Below are 23,150 nucleotides of genomic sequence, written 5' to 3' on the forward strand. Positions count from 1 at the left end.
GTATGTCTGTGCACACACACGCATGTCTGTGACTGTGTGCATGCATGCCTTGTGCCACGGAAGTCAGAGGGCACAGATCTCCTGGAAGCAGAGTTATAATGTCAAGTGGGTGCTGGGAACTGAGCTGAGTCCTCCGGAAGGCGGAGCCATCTCTCCAGCCCCTGGGTGTTGTTTTTACAGCAATCAATAAAAAGAGAATAGGGGAGTAAGACACCCACACCCACACACTGAGAGAGGGGGTGGGGGAGAGCTTGCGTTGTTGAGTTGCCTTCCTCAAAGAATCGAATGTAGGACTAGGAGCTGCTTAGGGGAGAGACAGGGAACTGTACTCAAGAATTTCACTTCCAAACATACAGTTCATCTTTTAGATAATCCCTGGACCTGCAGTGTGAGTTCAGTCGATATACTGGAGTCTGCTATACTGGAAGGTCTATGGTTCCAGAGATATGACACTGATCATAGTTTAAATGATGTCTCTTACTTTGAGAAAACCCTCAAAAACAGAAAGAGGCAGATTCCATTCTTATCTATGTACTGGATTTTAACGAGGTGTCAAGTGGACACTGTTCCATTTACAGTACTTTTACAAAAAGCACTGAGCATGGCACACACCTTTAACCCCAGCACTCGGAAGGCAGAGGCAAGGGAATTTCTGAGTTTGAGGCCAGTCTACAGAGTGAGTTCCAGGACAGCCAGGGTCACACAGAGAAACCCTGTCTCAAACAACAGCAGCAGCAACAAAAACCCAAAAACACACACTAAGAAACTGAGACAAGTGAGAGGACCACAGAACTCAGCAGCACATGTCAGCTGAAGTCCCGACTGTGTTGCCTGCTTTGTGACTTAGTTTTTAAGACAGCATCTTGGTAGATTGCCCAGAATGGCCTTGAACTCATGATCCTCTTGTCTCAGCCTCCTCAGTACTGGGGGATACAGGCATGTGCTACCAAAATAGGCTTAGCTATATAACTTTGGTAAGTCATAAGCTCTCAGATCCCTGGTTTCTGCAGATTCTAAGATGGATTACATCAATTCATTCTAATTACCCTAAAGGTTGGTGAGCAGTTCAAAATAAAGCATGCAAACCAATAAGAAAGAAACAATCAAACAGCTCTGGAGAGTCTAACGTGGACACACGTGGAGACATTTTTGTAATGCTCGGTCCTTACTTGACTAACAACACGGAACAGGGAACCCCAGGGCTTTATTTTTACGATCTAATGATGCCAAGGGTGCCAGCCTTTCCCAAGCCATGCTCCCATCCAATACCCAGACCTATTATGGTATTTAATCACCAAATATATAGGAACAATGTATGGATTTTTGCACATCTCAGACCCCTCACAGGTCTGCAGATATAAGCCAATCAATTCATCATCCTCATTCCTTAGACCTTGCCTATCCCACCCCACTGGACAGGATCAGAACAGCACAAAGTAAGACACTGTGAAACATGCCGACTCGCTGAGCTATCTGCTTACCTCATTGGGAGAATCGCAAGGAGTATGGCTTTTTCATGGACATGCCAGCCAAACATGAAGGAACTCAAGGCACAAAGAACCAGGCATCGGACAAAGCCTCTGGGCCCTTGGGGTTTAAACCAAAGACAGAAAATAGAGGGCTAGAAACAACAGGCAAAGACAGAGCTTCAGTATCATTTAAAGTCAGCTTTGCAGAAGCAAGGCACAGGTAAACTGTCTGTGTCATGTCTGAATACAGCAGGACTAGGGGCTTCTCCACTTCACCAGCATAACCCAGCACTCTGTGCAGTCCCCCAAAGCTAGCTTTACAAAAGAAAATACAAGACCATAGGAGTGTGTATTTATTTCATCAAAATGAACCTTATCCAAATTAATAAACGATAAGTTCTGGGATGTAAAATTTAACAACTTACTATCTGTATAATTAGGTAATATTCATTGAACTTACTAGGTCATACAAAAATTCATAGATATTTTGGGGCTAGTGCATTAACAGTTTTGTGAGCTGCAGTGAAATTTACAATAATAAAGCCATTGCCCTCTATATACACAGCTTACAAAGCTGAGGTTTTATGGTTTTTTGTTTGTTTATATTTTACTTATTTCTTTCTCTTTCTAGCATTACGTGTGTGTGGCAAGGGTAGGATGTTGGGTACTGTGAATTCTATCACTGTGTTATTCCTTTGACACAGAGTCTCTCATGAACCTAGAGCTAGGCTGGTTGTCAGTAAATGTCAGCCATGTTCTTGTCTCTGTTCTCCACACTGCTGGGTTAAACACATGCACATGTGTGCAGCCATGCCTGGCAGTTTTTATCACTGGGGCCAAGGATCTGAGATCCTCATGTTTGCACATCATGTTCTCACTCACTGAACCACTGCCCTAGCCCCAAGGCTGAGGTGCTAGAATTTTTTAAACATCAGCTAAAATCTTTGAATAAGTAGACCAGCAGAACTTAGAAACCTGCATACTAGTACTGCCACACAATTAAGTGTGTCTTGCCAGGAGATTTCGATCATCTAGAAACCAAAATTAAAGCTAATGTGTAATTATCCTACCAAAACTATCCCAGAGCTGGTCACCAGCACTGACGGGTGTGAGGGAGGCTCTGACAACAGATGACCCACACTAGCTGCTGCTGCTGCTGCTTCTGGTTTTTTTAAGACAAAGTCTTGCTATGTAGCCCAGATTGGTCCCCAAGGAGCAATCTTCCTGCCTCCACCTCCCCAGAACTGGGATCACAGCCTTGTGCCACCATGCCTGGCTTCACAGCAGACTCTCATCTGATGTGTGAGAGCCGCACTTCCTCTCAATTCATTACCACCATCAACACAAAATACCCTGCTTTCTAGACACATTTGATCACTTAGCCAAGGATGAGAAAAACAAAACAAAGCTTGGATGTTCTGCCACAGAGATTTCCTCTTTCTCCACAGCATGCTCCATGCTTCCTACTTGGGCTTTTCTTTTTCCTCCTGCCAGGATGGACAGATGGCTTAAACAGCCACTGGCAAGACTCTCACAGAGAATTTTCTGGTAATCTTCCCTCACTATGTTCAAAGTTCCTGAGAATTGCTAGGCAATACTCCAGTCTGCAGGAATTCAGCCATGGAATTTATCCTGCAGTTGGAAAAGCTTCAAAGCCGAAATTCAGTCAGCACTGGGATAGGAAGAGGAAGAATCCACAGTGGGTACCACGTGCCAAGTTCTTACCAGTATGGCTGTCAGTGAGCAGATGAGGGCTGCCAACGGGGAAACTGAGGGAAGGACTGTGTGCTGGAACTGCTGAACCAAACCACTTGTCATCGAGGCCCTGGGGATCTGGCTGGGATCAAGAAGTTTCAATTCCAAACCTAGAATAAGCAGACATTTTACTTTAATCAACAGGATTCCCTATCTTAGGAGTCAACTCCTTGAGTAATAGTTTTAAAAGGCTACTAAATCTTACAGCTGTTCACAGCTGGATTTCATGGTTTAAGTCTGTGCTATGCTGTCTCCGGTACATACTTCTTTCTGGTTTCAGAAGATAATCTATAGCTATGGACTAAAATTGGAACAAGCTATTTGTGCAGCCTACAGGAACCTTGTGGGCAGGCAGCATTTGAGCAGCAATCTTCTCCACCGCTGAAATGATGCAAGCTATTTAAAACTCGGACCACGTCACACCAAACTTGGAGCCTTTCATTTCCTGTGGTATTAAGTTCACATTCCTGCATATAGCAGCCTTCAGTGTCTGTCCCTTTCTACCCCTCCAGTCTCCTGTGCCCGAATGTGGCTTAGTCACAACAGACCAAGTGTGAGTGCTCAGCATACCTCTGCTCAGACGACTCCCTTTGAATGACTCACCCATCTGCCAAACTGACCCAGTCACGCAAAGAGGACTCCTCAATCAAGAGGCAAAGGTGCTTCGGGTTCTCGAGCACTGTTTATGTGCTTACCTTCTCTACCTTACTATGTCCCTAAGACACAGAAGTGACTATGAGTTCTTGCTATCCCCAAACACAGAAACTAATTACTGTCAGATGCACCGAGCCTAGAACATCGATGCAAGCCCCACCCAAACGAGCCAGTGTAAAAACAGTGCAGTCCAGCAGCCTGAGCACCTACGCAGCCCTTTCTATTGCCACCGAAAGGCAGCGATGTGGGGAAGACGTAGCCTACTAAGTGTTCTTTCTATTTACTCCCTTCCCCTTCAGTTTCTGGTTCTGTTTTTCCTTTTTTGTTGTTTTGAGACCCAGTCTCATGTAGCTCAGGCTAGTTTTGAACTCCTGATCCTCTTGCCTCTGCACCCCAAGTGTTGGAATTACAGGTATACATCCCCATACCCAGCCACCTCTCCTCTTTTTTGAGACAAGATCTCATGTACTCAACCCAATGAGAAATGACTGAACTTCTGATCCTCCTGCCTCTATCTTCTGAAGCGGGGACTGCAGGTGTGCCCACCACACCCGGCTTTTGCACACCACGCTGGAGGCAGAACTAGGGTTTGTACTCCACCAGCTGAGTTCATCCCCAGCTCCCGATTTTACCTTGAAATTCACGGCTACTCCCTGAGTTTCTGAATCTGACACTAACTCTCCATGTAAGGCATCTTCGGGGAGCAGGTACCCAAGGTAAGGTACAGCAGTTTCCTGACTCAGGCAGGGTAATGAGGCCTTGTACTGCACACTAAGCTAAATGGTCAACAGCTTTTCAAAATACAAATGTTTGAAGTTACTTTGTAAGAATGCCAGTTACATTGACGCTGGATTGATGAGTAAGGGATGAAACCAAATTATGATTTCTAAAAAAAAAAATAAGTAAACAAAATATCAATTTCCTGTAAGAACATAACTCCAGGTCCAGGGGGATCCAAGCCTCTAGCTTCTGTGGTACCAGCACACACACACACACACACACACACACACACACACACACACACACACACACACTTAAAGATAATCCTTAAAAAGCACCTAAATATTTAATCTATTCACCCAAGGAAAACATCTACAACCTCACTGCTGTAAGGAATGTTTGTAAGTAATGCAGTCTGCTTACTGCACAAAAGACTTGGTCTCAAGCAATTCAGCTCTGCTCATCTTGAGCTGAAGTGCAGGGCTGGAGACCAAGTAGTCCAGAACACACATCCAAATACAAAACACGGGCAGGCTGCCCCTCCTGATGGGACTAGTCCTTTCAGTACTCATAGTCTAAGTGAAAAAGCTGGGTATCATACCAATGACAGACAGTGCTTTGTCCAAAGCATTGTATAAAGCCCAGAAGTTGGGAGCCCAGTAGGCATGGCAAAGGCCCCTCTTGAAAGGAAAGAGTCGGGAAAAGACTTGTGGCAGCTGGTTCTGTGGAAAAGGAGAAATGAAACCAATTAAACAGCCATCAACTTTTTCCAAATTCTGAAACAGAATGGGAAACCTGCCTGCAGCACATGCACAGAAAGGTCGCAGTCTGGCTCCAGTCTTTGTCTCTACAAGTGGACGATCCCAAGCAGGTCACAGACCTCTCTTTGCCTGACCTTTTCAACCGGCCAGTGAGAAGACACATAAAAATCAGTGAATCCCCATTCATTCTACTAGGAAGTACAACAAAATGTACAAGGTGCAAGGAGAGCACAGGATGTGGTCCATCTAAGCCTGCTGAAGTGTTGGGGAGTAGGGAACACCATATTAGATGTGGTGTTCCTCCATCTTAACAGAAAGTAAAAAACTGACTTCGGGGTGTGGAGCAAGAGAGAAAAAATATTTGGACATCTGTCCCAGGCACTTTACAGCATTTACTGTGTACAAAGGACTGCCAAAGGACTGATCTGAGAGGCTAGCAACGTTAATAAGTAGGTGCATTTAAGTAGAATCTACAATGAGAACTAATTCTCTAGTGTAACCACAGCTTCATGCTACTTGAACATGCACAGAAACGTGCAAAGAACACCTACCTTATCTTTAATAGGAAAGTAAGAAAGGAGCTTTTACAGCTGCTTCACACACTCCCTACTCTATTGTTCTTTCTAAACAACAAAACAATGACTTACATTACTTTTTAAAAATCAAAAATCAAATAAAATGTCTTACCAAGGCTATGAAAGGGCCCAACGAAAGAGCAGAAACTAAGAAAACAATCAGTCCCAGGGAAATAACACGGACAAAGCTGAAGCTGTCCCATCGGACGGTGCCATCTACGGAAGAGGAAAGCCATATTACCAGGAGCATGAAGAAGTACCCTTAACAATACATGGGGACCCAACACACAGCCCAAATGTCCTCCCGCTTCCGCCTCCCTAGTACTGGGATCAGGTGTGTGCCATCGTGCCTGGGTACACACGGTTCTCTCTGTGGACAGTGAAGGGTTTACAGGTCAGGACCCAGGAGACACCTGCCGTGCTCCCTAACAGTGTACGCTGCAAGGAAGACAAGAAGGCTTCTGCGACCACTGCTAAGACTTGCCTGGTTTGCTTGCAGTGAAACAGTAAGATCGCAGTAGATAGATACCATAGGCTGGGGCGACGTAGAGGTAGATGTGCTTGAAATGCAGGAGAACGGCAAAGAGAAATGCCCCTTCCATGTGCCTTTTCTAGGAGACAGAAAGGGGAATGTGTCACTTCAAATTCCAGGTGGACGGAATGCTGTAGGTAGTATCCTGCAGTGGATCCTAGAACAGAAGGAAACATTAATAGAAAAACTGATGAAAATCAAATAAACCAATGCTGCTTTCTTAGCCTGGAGAACGGTTGTTTAAAAAGGTAGCACTGAGGGAAATGAGTGAAGGGTATTCAAGGACTTAAAACTATTTGTCTAACTTTTCTGTGCAGCTAAAATTATTCTCAAAAAGAAAAACAAGACAAAGCCCACCTATTTTAAAAGTAGAAACCTTTTAAAAAACAAAACAAAAAACAAACAAACAAAACAACAAAAATTGGAGTCCTGCTATGTTGTTCAGGTTGGTCTCAAACTCTCAAGTTCAAACAATCCTCCTGCCACAGGGCCACCTAAGTACTAGGACTACCATGTTATGTTCTACCACCCAGAAAAATAATAACCATTAAAAATTTTAAGCATTTTTCTGTTATTAGTGTTTTACTTGCATGTTTGTGCACGTGTGTGCAGTGCCTACAGAAGCCAGAGGAGGGCACTGGATCCCCTGGTACTGGAATTACAGATGGTTGTGAATTGCCATGTGGTGCTGAGAATTGAAGACAGATCCTCTGGAGGGGTAGCCAGTGCTCTTAACTCTGTACCATCTCCCCAGCCCAATAACTATTTCTCTCTTTTTTTTTCCCCCTCTGGGACAGGGTTTCTCTGTCTGTCATGGAACTCACTCTGTAGACCAGGCTGGCCTTGAACTCAGAGATCCACCTGTCTCCGCCTCCTGCTGAGATTAAAGGCGTGCGCCACCATGCCCAGCCAGGACCTATTTCTTAATGGATATATAGTAAAATACAATGAAATGTGGCACCTGGGATCCACCTCACTGCCACAGGGAACCCGTCAGGAATGCAGTCCAGTGGCAGGAGAGATTTAGCGGGAACTGCTGCTCTGATCATCTGAGCTGAAGTGCAGGGCTGGAGACCCAGCCATTACATTGATGCTGGACTGATGAGTAAGGGATGAAGCCAAACTATGAACACAACACGGGCAGGGTTTTCCACTTCCTGATAGGGCCAGTCCTTTCAGTATTCATTAAGTGAAAAGGCTGGGTACCACACCAACAACAGACATTTAAAAAACATTTAAAAAATTCAAAATAGGAGCTGGAGGGATGAATCAGCAGCTAAGAGTATTTCCTGTTCTTGGAGAGGACCAGGCTTCTGTTCTCAGCACCGACACGATGGCTTACCACTGCCTGTAACTCTAGTTCTAGTGACATAATGCCCTCTGACATCTGTGGGCACCTGTACACACCTGGTGCACATAAACTCACATAGGCACAACAATGCACACACAGACAAAATAATAAAGAAATCGTTACTACATCAGATGTATAGTAAGCATCAAGCCTGATGCTAAGACACAAGGTATGTCATACCGGGCAGTGGTGGTGCACGCCTTTAATCCCAGCACTTGAGAGGCAGAGACAGGCAGATCTCTGTGAGTTCAAGGCCAGCCTGGTATACAGAGTGAGTTCCAGGACAGCCACTGCAGTTATAGAGAAACCCTGTCTCAAAACAAATAAAGAAAAAAGATATGGGGTATGTCATCAGAAGAAGCCAGAGACAACATAGTTAACCTGGCCAAAGAATAGCTAGGATTAGAGGATGAATGAATATAATCTATAATGTTGTGAGAAAAACAACTGTTTTATGTGTATGGGTTGTGCTGGAGATTGAATACAGGGCCTAGTGTATCCTAAGCAAGTATTCTACTACTGAGCTACATCCTTACCCTATTACAAGCAAACAAACACAATACCAACAAGAACGAAAAACTCCAATGGTTAGAACACTTGCCAATGTGTGTGAGACCCTGAGTTCTAAGCAGCTTAGACTACAGGGCACACTACCATGCCAGGTTAAGGGGAATAAATATGGTACTTCATCCACAGAAGGTATCCTGGTTAAGATAACAAAACTTCAGACAAGCCCAAGCCAATTCTCACAAAAGAAGTCTGAATTCTACCTGTCTCATAGAAATTGGAGAAGAATGAAATATGGCAATGGCAAGCCCCATCTGAGCCATATATTTTATTAGCACTAAGATAGAAACATCGGTCATTTGATTTCGAATTCCACATTTCCATCACACTATTTTAACTAACCTACAAGCTTCTCATGGAAAAAAACTACTGTTATTTAAACAGCAAATGCTGCTGGAGATTTCACAGGACAGAAACAGTCCAGCCAAACACAGAGCTAATCCACACCTGCCACACTGTAATGAGTTTTTAGGATATCATTTTCCCATCTGTAAAATAAAGAAAATTATCATCCTAAGAATAGGTAGACTTTGTGGAAGTACCAATAAAAGTATCTATATGGTGAAATTCTGAACAGTGAGTCAAATAAAATCTATCATCTACTACAATGTTATCTTTATACGCTAAAAACTAAAAGGGGAAATCTGATTAGGTTCTTCTGTGTTTACCTGAAATAACCGTGCAATGGAGAGCAGCATTAATCCAGATAAAAAGCCATTGTACTGGAAATGAATATCTGGATGGACGTCAAGGGAGATGAGGACGCTAGGTTCATAATCAACTGTGCTATGAATTAGTATAGAATTCGTGGATGCTTTCTTAATGAGTAAATTAAAAGTAATAGTTTAATTGGTTCTCAAAATTAACTACTCAGGCACAAAGTATTTTAATAACTAGAATCCAGTAAACTTGGAGAGAGCACAGTTTGGGGAGTTAAGTAACCCAGACCAAGCCCCGACTCAAGAGCAGTTCACATTTAATAATCATCACTATACAAAGAATAACCTATTAGTTACACCACATAGTACACCAAGGATACGGTCGACAATCAACAGCCCGAAGTTCCACAACAGTAGCACGGACAGAACAAACTTGGGCTTCTCTGTAAGTTCTTTGCTTGTTTTTTTCCCATCAATGCATTTACAGCACCTACGTGGACACATCAGGAAAGAAACAGAAGTAACTTGAAGCTTCATTACAACATCACAATACTTCTACTCTCAGCTATTTCTGACAAACTGTCCATGTCATCCATGGTTGACCTCAGGGATCCACATCTTTTCTTGGGTATGCTGGTCAGATACAAGTGTTCATTTAACAAAACTAAAGCCAACAAATAGCAATCCAAGCCTTCAAAGTAAGGATTTTAAAAGCAAGAGCGCACACACTAGTTCAGTTCTTAAAAGTGGAAAGTGTGGGCCACGTGTGTAGCTCTCTTGGTACAGTGCTGGTCTAGCACACGGGGCCCTGCACCAACTAAGCACAGTAGTGCATGCCTGTATTCCAGCTCTGATGAGTATAGGTAGGAGGATTAGAAGTTCAAAGACATTATCAACAACACGGCAAGTTTCAGGCCAACCTGAGCAATATCAAGACCTTGTCTGGGGATGGGGGACAGAAAGAAGGAAAGAAGGAAGAAAGGGAAGGAGTGAAAAATGCAAGGTGTAACTCAGGAGCAGAATGGTAAATGTTACATGCTAAGAATGAGAGCAAGACTCTGGCTGGGTTCAACCCCCAATGTGCATGCATGACTCATATACATATATATTCACACAGAGTAAACATTCAGACCAATCTTGGGCTACATTGGGAGATCCTATCTCAAAAATAAACAGAACCGCAAAGCTGTAGCTGCTCACTACCCAGACGACGACGACGATGACAATAAACCTTTATGGAAGTGGCTGGGGAGATGGCTTGTCAGTAAAGTACCTGCTGTGCAAGCATGAGGACCTGAGTTCAGTCCCTAGAACCAGTCTCTCCCTGGCTTGGAACTTGCCAAGCAGGCTGGTCACAAGTGCCAAGGATCTACCTGTATCCACCGTCTCAGTGATGGGATCACAGACGTACGCTACCACACCAACCCTTCTCACAGGGTACTCTGTTGTTTGTATGTCTGTGTAGAATGTGCATACCTGGTTCCTGCAGGTCAGAAGAGGGCACTGGGTCCCTTGGATCTGAAGTTATAGACAATTGTGAGCTGCCACGAGCACCAAACCTGTGTCCTCTGCAAGAACGGCAAATGCTCTAAACCACTGAGCCCTCTCTCTGGCCAACCGTAAGATACTCTGAGTTTACTGAAGCGAAACTACCTAAGACTGGTGAAGCACAATGGGTATGTGTACATAATGTGTATGTACTCCGTGTGGGGGTGTGTTCCACAACACAGGGTAGGTCACAAAAGCCTCTGCAAGCGGCCAAGGAAAGGAAGGCATGTGGAGTTACTATTGTGAGAGAATTGGCCCTGGAAATCTATGTGGATTAGTTCTTTCAAAACCTTCTCATACCATCACCCCAAACCCTAACTAACCCATTCCTTCACAAAGCCTCTCAAGTCTGCTCCCTGCAATTACTCTCAGGCATTTTAAAGTTCGACTTGGGTTTCTGCTGTTTCAGGACTTGCTATTCTATGAATAGGGTTGTGTTTCCTGTAAATCAGCACGAATACTATAATTTCTCAGTACCTTCCACACAAACCAAGTCCACACAGCACACATTTGCCACTTACTCGTGAACAGCATAAACAAAGAGTGCATCTGTCACGATGACAGAAAACCTCTGGAAAAGCAATGTTCTTGAGCTGCAGTAGTTCAGGTTATGGATAGTAAGCATCTCTTGATCAAAGTACTTGGCAACATGTGACAGGGCATACTCAAACCATGCGAAAAAAGGGGGGTAATCCAAGGTCCACTCTGAAGTTGCCTGTGATTTAAAAAAAAAAAAAATCAAAATTAAAAGATACCCTAAGTAACTAAACAAGGTATAAATACTTAAAATTGTTCACTCTCTGGTCTTTAAAAAAGCATAATGAAATAAAGTTGCACTTAAAATACCCTAACTATACAGAGCTATTTGTATGTAAGGAGAATTAGAAGATGACGAACATAATGCACACCTACAATCCCCAGCATTGAGAAGACTGAGGCAGGAGAATTCTGAGTTTCAGGCCTGAGATTCCTTGGTCATGTATCGAGGGCTAGACACTAACCATAATCTTCCTTCTCTGTACCTGCACTTAAAGATGTTTTTTTTTAATTTTAATTTAAAAAATGTGTATGAGTCTTTTTCCTGCATGAATGTAGGTGCATCAGGGGTGTGCTGGGTATCCATGCAGGTCTGAAGAGGGTGTCAGATTCCCCTGGGAATGCAGTGACAGACAGTTGTAAGTCCCCATGTAGGAGCTGGGAATCGAACCCTGTTTCTCTGTAAGAACAAGCGCTCTTAACCAGAGCCAATTCTCCAGCTCCTTGTCATTCTTTTCACTGAAAACTTCTTTCTCTACAAGTCCAGTAAAGGCTCATTGGATACCAACATCATGTGGACTGTGGTTCAAGGTCTCTCTGTGATTAAAAGGTAAATAAAACCGAAGTAAGACTCAAGACAAAATGCTTGCTCGCTCTCTGCTCATTTCTATTTTTAAGTTCTTTTCTGAAGTCCTAGGGGCTGGATTTAGGCAAACATTATCACACTCAGCCACATTCCCAGGCTAGCCCTCTGCTTATGAATGACAGTTAACTGCTAGTGTGGAGAAGTCATGACCTGTTCACACCCCCTGCAGGTATAAACACAGATCTTTAGATGATCCCAGGTAAACTCAGAGGCTCTCTGTCTCTAAGGAACCCAATCACTAACTTCTACACTTATGATGTAGTTCCTCTCATGGAGGATGGAGGCAAAATGACTCACTGACCTGAGGAAAGAAAACTACAAGTTCTGTTTTCAATCGCTTTCTTTAAAATGACTGTTTAAGAGTATATACCAGAGTAGAGGCTTTGTAACTTCCATAGACATGTTGAAGAGAACATACCCAGAGATGATTTCTTGCTAGGATAGGGACAATAAAAAAGTTTAGGAAAGTCCATGTAATTCTAAAAACTCTACTGTCGATTTAGACTTCACTCCCATCTATAAGTTCTAGCAGTAATTTAAAATGTCAGTGCTCAATCTCCCCCAAAAGAGCTGCTTATATTTTTACTGGGAGTAAAGACTTCCGACTTTATTTTACTGACACATTTATACATTTTAAAAGTGGTGAGCTGGAAACAGTCAAAGAAACGGGCTGCTGCTAAGAGATGGCCATCTTTCCAGAACTAAGTGCCCTGAGTTTCTTTGCCATCCCCACTGCACACTACTCAGAGCCTCTCTGTATACCATCCCTATTCTGCACCAACTCCCAAACTGGGCACAGGGGGCCTCTGGAGACCAAGGGTTTCTACTGGGGCCATCTTTTCACCTAGATAGCTTTTATTAGCTAGTATTTCCTCCCAGTCACCCCACTAAGAGTGCTGGAGATGAGACTCAAATCTGGGTCAAATCCTGGCTCCCAAACACAGAAAAAACCCGATGTATTCATATGAAGATTCAAAACATTGTTTGTTTGTTTTTCGAGACAGTGTTTCTCTGTGTAGCCCTGGCTGTCCTGGAACTCACTTTGTAGACCAGCCTGGCCTCGAACTCAGACATTTGTCTGTCTCTGCCTCCCGAGTGCTGGGATTAAAGGCGTGTGTCACCACCGCCCAGCTACATTTTTGTTGTTGTTGTTGTTTTTTAAACTCAACAGATATTAACAGTCTCTTTGGTGTCCTTCCCAACTAGCTGGCCAATTGGAGGTCAGTGAAGAAAGGTGAAGTCACAACTAAGGAGGACTCGACAGACAATCCACTTTTCACCTGTCTACCCTCCTGGGAAGGCATAAAGATGCTCCCTGGCCAACTCCACCCGGTCCAGGCTTATCTCCTGCTGAGCCTCCTTGCCACGCCACTGCACTTTGGCGTGTTAGTTTTCCTTCTTGTTGGTAGAAAGAACAAGAAAGCACCAGCATTCTTTATATGACCCTCTTCTGTGTAGGAGTCGCCCCAGCGCAGGGAGAGTGGCCCTAGGGCAAAGGTGGTGGTGAAGGCTGTTAGGAGGAAGTGAAAACACCAGGAGAGAACAAGAGACTTAAAGGGAAAGGCCCACAAACAAAACACAGCTTCTTAAGGATGTAAAAATAAAGTCAACAAAGGAGACTAAGAAGGAACAGTCAGAGAGAAAGGAGGAACTGGCAAAGCAGAGGACTGCCTTTTCATACATAAGCTAATAATGCGTTCTGAGTACTCAGATTGCACTAAGTGCTTCCCATTTGTTTCATCTTAATTAGCATCATTTCATAATTGGAGACACTATCACTCAACATGGTCATTAAGTAGGAGACCTATCAAACCTGTACAATCTGAAACCACAGCCCAAGCTCTAGACTACTAGCCTACACAGTACTTTTCCTAGTTGGTATCCACACGTACAAACTATGATACCTCAAGCAAAAACAATCAGTTAAAGCTCCCCAGCACTTCCATGAAATATTTATATTATATGTAAAAATAAATTCACTCCCTGGGGACAACTATTTTTTTAGGCTTTTTAGGTACAAAGGACTACACAGACTTGGTAAAATAAACCAGATGAGGATGTAGCTCAGTTAATAGAGTGTTTGTCTGCATGCATAAAATATTGGGATCCCCAGTACTGCATATATGGGCTCATCCTCAGCTAATGAATTCAAGGCCAGCCTGGGCTACATGAAACCATCTTAAAGAAACAAAAGAGGCCAGGCGGTGGTGGCGCACGCCTTTAACCCCAGCACTCGGGAGGCAGAGCCAGGCGGATCTCTGTGAGTTCGAGGCCAGCCTGGGCTACCAAGTGAGTTCCAGGAGAGGCGCAAAGCTACACAGAGAAACCCTGTCTCGAAAAACCAAAAAAAAAAAAAAAAAAAAAACAAAAAAAAAACCAAGAAACAAAAGAGGCTAGAGAGAGATGGCTCAGTGGTTAAGAGTGCATATTGTTCTTGCAGAGGACCCGAGCTCAGTTCCCAACACCTAAGTCAAGAGGCTCACAATTGCCCATAACTTCGGCTTCTGAAGATCTGACGCCCTCTTCTGGTCTCTGTAGGCACCTACTTAAATGCACAAACCCATGTACATGCATGATTGAAAATAAAAATCTTAAAAACCACCCTCAAAATCCAGAAGAGTATCATCCTGTTTTTAGTTTTTGCTTGCAGGTATGCTTATCTACGCAACACACGTGGAGGCCAGACACTGACATCACGTGCCCTCCTTGGCTGCTCTCCACTTTAGTCTTTGCGACAGGATCCTTCACTAAACCTGGGGCTCACCAGTTTGGTTAGACTAGACTCACTAGCTAGTGAACTTTATAGACTTGCCTGCCTCTGCCTCCCCAGGCTGGAATTACAGACGCATGTCAAAACACCCAGGCCACCTAAACGCAGGTCCTCATGACTATGTAATAAGCACTTTACCAACTGAACCATCTCCTCAGCACTGGAAAAGATCTTCCTGAAATCAGAATATCACTAAAAAAATTCCTTTGGAGGTGGAACAGAAGGTTCGGCAGTTAAGAACACTTGCTACTACTCTTGCAAAGGACCTGGGCTCAGTTCCCAGTTATGGTGATATTTTATTTGTACTGAAATGTGATTTTATTTGTATGTTAATAAAGTTGCCCAAGAAGTCAGAGCTAAGAGCCTTACCCTTCCTGCTTCAGCGATCCTCTTCAGCCAAGAGAGAGCTACTTCCTGTGTGTTTGTCTTTATATAGACTTTCTGTTCTGCCTTCTCATTGGTTGTAAACCCAACCACATGACCACCTCATCACTGCCTGTCTGTACAGACCTCCAGGTCTTCTATGGTTGGTATTGAGATTAAAGGCGTGTGTCTCCAATGCTGGCTGTATCCTTGACCACACAGAGATCTACCTAGCTCTGACTACCAGGTGCTGGGATTAAAGGCGTGCGCCATGAACGCCCAGCTCTGCTATGGCTTGCTATATGAGAACTATATGAGAAGATTAATGTTGATCGAATTATGCAGTTTATTACTTTTCTTATCCTCATTTTACTATTTAAAAAGATAGTCAATTTTAAGTGCCAGGATAAAAGTTTTAGAAAAACATGTTAAACCTGTTAAAATGAATTATAGAGAAATTCAAATTCAGACAGAAGAAATTAACAGTGAAGTTGTTTCAAGATTGGATCAAGGTTACAGAAAGAAAGCCTGTTTTCACACAGTCACTCTTAATTTATCCGGTAACCGTATAGCAGCTGCCTAATCAAATGACTACACAAAACATTTGGGCTCCAATTGAAATGTTAGATTTATGAAGGTTTAAGGAGGCAATAGTATCTTATGGCATGCATTCCTCATATGTCAAGCAAATGTTAAACTCCTGGTCAACATATAATAGGATTATACCACAGGACTGGTGGGAGCTGGCACAGGCTGTTCTGGAACCCAGTCAAAGGCTCCAGTGGCAAATGTGGTTAAAGAGGAGGCTAAAAACAAAGAAAAACAATGGAGGGATAAAGGAATACAAGTCTTCCAGGATCAGCTAATTGGAAAGGCCAATATGCTTCAGTACAAACACAATGTTTATATGATGTCCAAAACCTAATTCTATGTCGAATGGCAGCCTTGAATGCACGGGACAGAATTGAGGAACCAGGAAAAAGAAACTGAGTCATTTACAAAGGTTATACAAGGCTCAAAAGAATCTTTCACAGATTTTTTTTACAAAGACTGGCTTCAGCAGTAAAGAGAATGGTCCCGGATTCAGAAGCTAGTCAGATAATAATTGAATCTTTGGCCTTTGAGAATGTGAATGCAGCATGCAAAAGAAAAATCAGGCCGTTAAAGGAAAGATCTGCATCCTTGGAAGATTGGATTAGAGACACAGTTAATGTTGAGGCTCATGACCATGATGATATGTAGGTAGGAGAAGCAATTTCAAAAGGTTTGAGAAATGTTAGATGTTTTGGATGTGGAAAGCAAGGACATTTGAAAAGGGACTGTAAACAGGTCATTCCTAGAAACAATGTTTCTTCAAGGAACAATGGCAACTGAATGCCCCTTCCTTCTGGAGTGTGCAGAAGGTGTGTTAAGGGAAAACACTGGACCAATGAATGTAGGTCAACAAGGGACAGGCAAGGTAATCCTTTGCCTCGGTCTTCAGGAAACTCCCAGAGGGGCCTCATGCAGGCCCCTATAGCAAATCCAATTCAAACCTTTCCTGCAGTTGTAGAGGAAACCCCTACTCAGAGCAATTAAATAACCAAATGCCTATTGGAATAAATCATGCTAGTCGGGATGATGAGACAGAGAGAATAGAAAATTCAGGAGAAAACATAAAGAAAATTTTTTGGCAAACTTCTATTAGTGAACAAGGACCAAAATTAACAATAAAAATAAATGGTGTTTTGTTGTCTGGTCTAGTAGACACAGGTGTGGATGTTACCATAATTGCACCAGAATTTTGGCATCCAACTTGGCCTCTTCAGGAGGTAAACGTTCAACTGTTAGGAATTGGGACATTATTTCAAGTGAAACAGAGTGCAAGATGGCTCGAATGTATAGGTTCAGAAGGACAGAGAGGACAATTAAAACCATATGTGGCTAACATAGCTATGAACCTGTGGGGTCGAGACCTGTTGCAACAATGGAATACTCAGATTAACATCCCTCCAATCTCAGAAACAAATCATAAACTAGCACATGTTTCTGAGAGAAATATTAGAAGATATTATTCTAATGAGTGGTCACCAGCCATCCATATTATACAAGAACAGGGCACAACAACTGATGATCTTCCAAAGACACCAACAGCTCTACCTTTAAAATGGTTAACAGACAAGCCTGTATGGGTTCAGCAATGGCCTTTAACAACAGAGAAACTCCAGGCTTTAGAAGAGCTGGTAGAAGAACAGTTAATGCTCAGCATATTGAAGAATCAACCAGCCCTTGGAATTCTCCTGTATTTTTTATTAAAAAGAAATCTGGTAAATGGAGAATGGTAACAGACCTTAGAGCAATTAACAAAGTAATTCAGCCAATGGGCTCTCTACAATCTGGAATTCCTTTGTCTACTCTGTTACCAAAAGGATGGCCTCTCATAGTTATTGATTTAAAAGACTGTTTCTTTTCAATACCCTTACAAGAAAAAGACAGAGAAAGATTTGCTTTCACAGTGCCTACTTACAATAATTCTCAACCAGTTAAAAGATTTCAATGGAGGGTCCTCCCACAGGGAATGTTGAATAGCCCAACTCTGTGCCAATATTTTGTACAACAGCCATTGGAAGTGGTATGTAAAAAATTTCCTAAATCTATAATTTATCATTATATGGATGATATTTTACTAGCTGATTCAAATGCAGATACTTTAGAAAGAATGTTTGAAGAAGTAAAGAAAATTTTGCCTTGCTGGGGATTACAAACTGCTCCTGAAAAGATACAAAGAGGAGATTCTATTAATTATTTAGGATATAAAATAGAGCTACAAAAAATTAGACCCCAAAAGGTGCAAATTAGGATAGACTACAGACTCTTAATGACTTTCAAAGATTACTTGGAGATATTTCTCATCTACGAACTGTTGGGGTAAAAAATGATGAACTGAATAGTTTGTTCAAAACCTTAGAAGGTGACAAGGACTTAAATAGTCCAAGAGAATTATCACCTGAAGCTGAGAAAGAATCGGCCTTGGTAGAAAAGAAAGTACATGAAGGGCATGTGGATTGTATTGATCCAAAGCTGGATTGCATTTTGGTTATTTTATCTTCTAGGCATTCTCCTACAGGAATATTAACGCAGAGGGAAGATATTATATTGGAATGGATATTTTTACCAAATAAACCAAATAAAAAATTAAAAACTTATGTGGAAAAAATCTCTGACTTGATTTGGAAAGGAAAATTGAGACTTCGTCAATTAGCAGGAATAGACCCAGCAGAAATTGTCGTACCTTTAACTAAGGAGGACATTGAAAAATTATGGACAGAAAGTGAACCTTGGCAAAGAGTTTGCAGTAATTTTTTTGGGAGAAATTAACAGCAAATATCCCAAAAGCAATAGAATTGATCTTATAAAGAGAGCTGATTGGATCTTGCCTCAAATTGTACGAGAAAAACCCATATCTGGAGTTCGTACATTTTTTTTTTTTTTTTTTTTTTTTTTTTTTTTTTTTTTTTTTTTTGGTTTTTCGAGACAGGGTTTCTCTGTGTAGCTTTGCGCCTTTCCTGGATCTCGCGCTGTAGACCAGGCTGGCCTCGAACTCACAGAGATCCGCCTGCCTCTGCCTCCCGAGTGCTGGGATTAAAGGCGTGCGCCACCACCGCCCGGCATGGAGTTCGTACATTTTATACAGATGCCAACAAACAAGGAAAGGCAGGTTACAAATCCTAAAATTTAAGTAAAGTGGTTCAAAGTCCTTATAATTCAGTTCAAAAATCAGAACTGTATGCTATTCTGTTGGTATTAATGGATTTTTCAGAACCTCTCAACATAGTAACTGACTCTCACTATGCTGAAAGAGTGGTATTACATATTGAGACTGTAGAATTTATCCCTGATGCTTCAGAATTAAGTTCACTATTTATTCAATTACAAGATACAATCAGGAAAAGGAGCCGTTCTTTATATATAACTCACATTCGATCCCATACTGGTCTGCCAGGCCCTCTAGCACAAGGCAATGATGAGATTGATAAATTATCGATAGGAAATGTGCTGGAGGCCTCAGAATTTCATAAAAAACATCAAGTCAATAGTAAAGGTTTAAAAAAGGATTTTTCCATAACCTGGCAACAAGCCAAAGAAATAGTAAAGAAATGTCCTACTTGTTCCTTCTACAATCAAACGCCATTACCAGCAGGATGTAACCCAGAGGGTACTCAGAGGAATGAAATCTGGCAGATGGACGTGTTTCACTTTGCAGAATTTGGAAAACTGAAATATGTACACCACACCATCGATACTTATTCAGGATTTCAATGGGCAACTGCTTTGAGTTCTGAAAAAGCTGATTCTGTAATCACTCATTTGCTAGAAGTTATGGCCATCATGGGCATACCTGCACAAATCAAAACTGACAATGCTCCATCATATGTCTCTGTTAAAATGAAACAGTTTTTTGCTTATTACAATATAAAGCATATTACAGGTATACCACATAATCCTACAGGTCAAGCATTTATAGAAAGATCAAACAGAACTCTAAAGGATATGCTAAATAAACAGAAAGGGGTAACAAAAATCCCCAGAAATAGACTGCATAATGCTCTATTAACTTTGAATTTTCTCAATGTCAATGAGAAAGGAACAACAGCTGCAGAGAGACATTGGATAATAGAAAAAACTACAGAATTAAATCAGCCTATATACTTTAAGGATGTGCTGACCTCAGAATGGAAACCAGGATATGTGTTACGTTGGGGACAAGGTTTTGCTTTTGTTTCTACAGGAGAAGATAAGCTGTGGGTACCATCAAAATTGATAAAGGTTCGATTTGAACAAGAGAGACCTCTTAATTAGAGGAGGTGATAGTTCACCAACCAGCATGAACATCCAATTTAAACTAACTTATACCAGTAAGACATGCCTTTTCATTTAATCAGATAATAACTTGCCAAAAAGGAACATCCCCAAAATTAGTCTTGGGGAAAGGTTTTTGTTTTTGTCTTTTAGGAGAATGAAGGTTAAGGATCTGAAGCACACTGGACAAATGAGACAACTGAAGAAAAGGGACAAATCATCTATCCCAGGAAACAGAGTGAAATGGCGTATGGTTATATCATCTAAAAAAATTTATAAGTCTTCCTAAATGTTTGTTTCTGCTCTTCTCTAAAGAAATTTAACACTATTGGTCTTCTAATAGTCCCAGTTCAATTAAAATTTAAAGCTGACTTTGGAGTTGGAGAATGGCTCTCTCCTTCTTTAAACTCAAGCATGTTGTTAAAAGGAAAATGCAAACTCCCTGTATCATGCCAGAAGAAAAGAGTCATCTTCTGCTATGGGACAGGAGAAAAACAAAATTAATTAAGAGACTATTCTATTACTAATTTCAACTCTTTGATTCGATTCTGATTCTTTAAACTTTTCTTAAAGTATGAATTTTATATCAAAATTTGTAAGATTAATATATATACATATATATACATTTTAAACTTTGTTAAGATATGGTCATATAGAGTACTAACTAATTCTAGAAAAAAAGGCTTCAATTAGCTGCATATATATGTCTCTGTGTTCGAATCTCTTATCAGTTTTCTGCAGGAAATCATGGCCAGGCCTAACATCAACTGAAGTCTCCAGGAAGAAGATGGGGCCCCACAACAACAATTCCACGTGGACAATAATAATATCACTAAGCTGACAAACATCATCTACAGATCAGCTTTGAACTACAAAGTGCTCAGAGCAATTTTGAGAGGGCTAGCTGAGATGATCCAGTTTCAAAGACTACTTGAGTAAGGACTTGAGATAAACCCTGAACTGTGGCATTATACACAGACTGGATAACGAATGATAAAGTTACCTTTCCTAGAATTTGAAAATTAACCTAAAATTTTTCTTTTCAGGACAAAGATACCTTCACCCATACCCAGCAGGAAGCAATTTTAAGAATACAACACCCATATTCCCAAAGAGGTGTTGTGGGGCAGGTGGTTTTCTGGTCTTTTAATGGGTTTTGGGTCTGGGATAATTTTCATTGTTTAGGGGGGTTGGTTACAAGTTGTTGTCAAGGGTTAGGAAAAGGGCTAAGCAAAGGAGGTTAGATTTAAGGTTCTTGTTTTTAAAAAAAAAGAAAGAAAAGAAAAAGAAAAGGACAATTACTAGTTTTAAATACTTTACATTGGATTGGATTGTTTTATATTATATACAAATTATATATATTGAAATTGATATTGTTAGAAAATGCTATATGTATATTTCTAATTGTACTTATTCCGTTCATTTAACAATGTAATGCAATTTTCTGATCCTTGAATGTTATTATTACCAACTATTAGGATATAAAGAAATGAAAGTTAGTAGTTAAACATTATAATAGAACTTGTAGTCATATTAGGTATGTTTTCAAGATTGAGCAGATATATTTTAGATAGACAGGTCATCTTCAAACCCTCTAGAGATCTATAGAATATGGCATTTAAAATGTTTGAATAACTTAGAAAATTTTTCTTTTTGTTATGACTATGAGACATGTCGGCTCCTGGCAGTATCAATCTACTTCAGAGAGAATATGGGCATTGAAGAAACTGCATATGGAGTTAACTTTCATTGTGACAGAAGTTAGCCACTGGACAACAAAGTATCCTTGAATCAACTGCTGACAACAGGACAAAATGGACAGAAAGGACACGAAACAAAGGACTACCGATTCTTGCCAAAACAAGTGTGGTTATGGCTTTATCAAAAGGCATCTTCTGAGGCCAGGACAATATGGCACCAGCCCTGAAGTGGCCTTCGCAATCTGGAAAAGGTACAGTGCCCTTTTCTTCGAAGGCAGCTGAACAGGCAGTGGGCCGATGGCTTCTGATGTGCAGTGGAACGACAGCTGAAACAGTTATTCTTGAAGAGTAACTAAGCTCACGCTTCTCAATAGTAGATGGGCATTTAATAGAGGGGTGTGGAGAAGAATGGGATGCTGAGATGATGCCCCAACACTGCGGAGAAACCTCAGGTGACTGGTAGCTGGTTGTTTCTGTCAACTCACAATTTTTTTGGAAGTTGCTTGCATGTTCTTCCTGTTTTTATTTTTCATTAGGTAATATTATTTTCCTTCTTGGATCTCTGAGGGAGTTGAAGATTAATTAGTTATAGTTGAAGATCAGTTAGGATAGAAAGTGAATTAGGTACATTTTGGACTTACCAAAATAGGATAGGTAATGGAATTATTTTCTCTGAATTTGTCAAATACAAATGGACTAGACATTGTTTAGGTATTTATTATTTGTATATATTGTATATAGCTATTGTACTTTTGTATATAGTTTTTCTTATGTTAGTTATAACCTTTTTTCTTTTTTCTTTTTATTAAAATAGAAAAGGGGAAATATGGTGATATTTTATTTGTACTGAAATGTGATTTTATTTGTATGTTAATAAATAAAGTTGCCTGGGGTCAGAGTTAATAGTAAGCCATAGCAGAGCTGGGCGTTCATGGTGCACGCCTTTAATCCCAGCACCTGGTAGTCAGAGCTAGGTAGATCTCTGTGTGGTCAAGGATACAGCCAGCATTGGAGACACACGCCTTAAATCTCAATACCAACCATAGAAGACCTGGAGGTCTATACAGACAGGCAGTGATGAGGTGGTCATGTGGTTGGGTTTACAACCAATGAGAAGGCAGAACAGAAAGTCTATATAAAGACAAACACACAGGAAATAGGTCTCTCTTAGCTGAAGAGGATCGCTGAAGCAGGAAGGGTAAGGCTCTTAGCTCTGACCTCTTGGGCTTTTATCTTTACATTGGCTCTGTTTTTCTTATTTAATAAGACAGTTACTTCTACACCCAGTACTCACATGGCAGTTCCCAACCCTCTGTAACTCCTTCCAGGAGATACACTGCCCTCCTCTGGAGACTGTAGGCACCAGGTATCTACAAGCAAACCACTCACAAATAAAATAATCTTTAAAATAAGTTCCTTTGATTGCGGCTAGAGAGAGAGTTCTTTTTTTTTTTTTTTGGTTTTTTGAGACAGGGTTTCTCTGTG

At 41.4% G+C, this 23,150-nt stretch overlaps 1 protein-coding gene across 2 annotated transcripts in view; it reads right to left on the minus strand.

Annotated features, from left to right (window-relative positions):
* The window catches only part of Alg8 (ALG8 alpha-1,3-glucosyltransferase), a 30,581-nt gene that overhangs the window by 2,933 nt on the left and 4,498 nt on the right, over positions 1 to 23,150 (minus strand). For both annotated transcript variants that reach the window (XM_052712119.1, XM_052712120.1), the window contains 8 exons: positions 11,113 to 11,306; positions 9,424 to 9,533; positions 9,053 to 9,120; positions 6,419 to 6,545; positions 6,047 to 6,150; positions 5,200 to 5,320; positions 3,195 to 3,334; positions 1,482 to 1,621 (listed from right to left, as the gene is read on the minus strand). In XM_052712119.1, the coding sequence (XP_052568079.1) occupies positions 1,482 to 1,621; positions 3,195 to 3,334; positions 5,200 to 5,320; positions 6,047 to 6,150; positions 6,419 to 6,545; positions 9,053 to 9,120; positions 9,424 to 9,533; positions 11,113 to 11,306 (1,004 nt within the window). The remainder of the gene's footprint in view (positions 1 to 1,481; positions 1,622 to 3,194; positions 3,335 to 5,199; positions 5,321 to 6,046; positions 6,151 to 6,418; positions 6,546 to 9,052; positions 9,121 to 9,423; positions 9,534 to 11,112; positions 11,307 to 23,150) is intronic.

The sequence above is a fragment of the Peromyscus californicus genome, unplaced genomic scaffold, assembly GCF_007827085.1.
Source record: "Peromyscus californicus insignis strain IS unplaced genomic scaffold, ASM782708v3 Scaffold_4__1_contigs__length_199733344, whole genome shotgun sequence".
Lineage (NCBI taxonomy): Eukaryota > Metazoa > Chordata > Mammalia > Rodentia > Cricetidae > Peromyscus > Peromyscus californicus.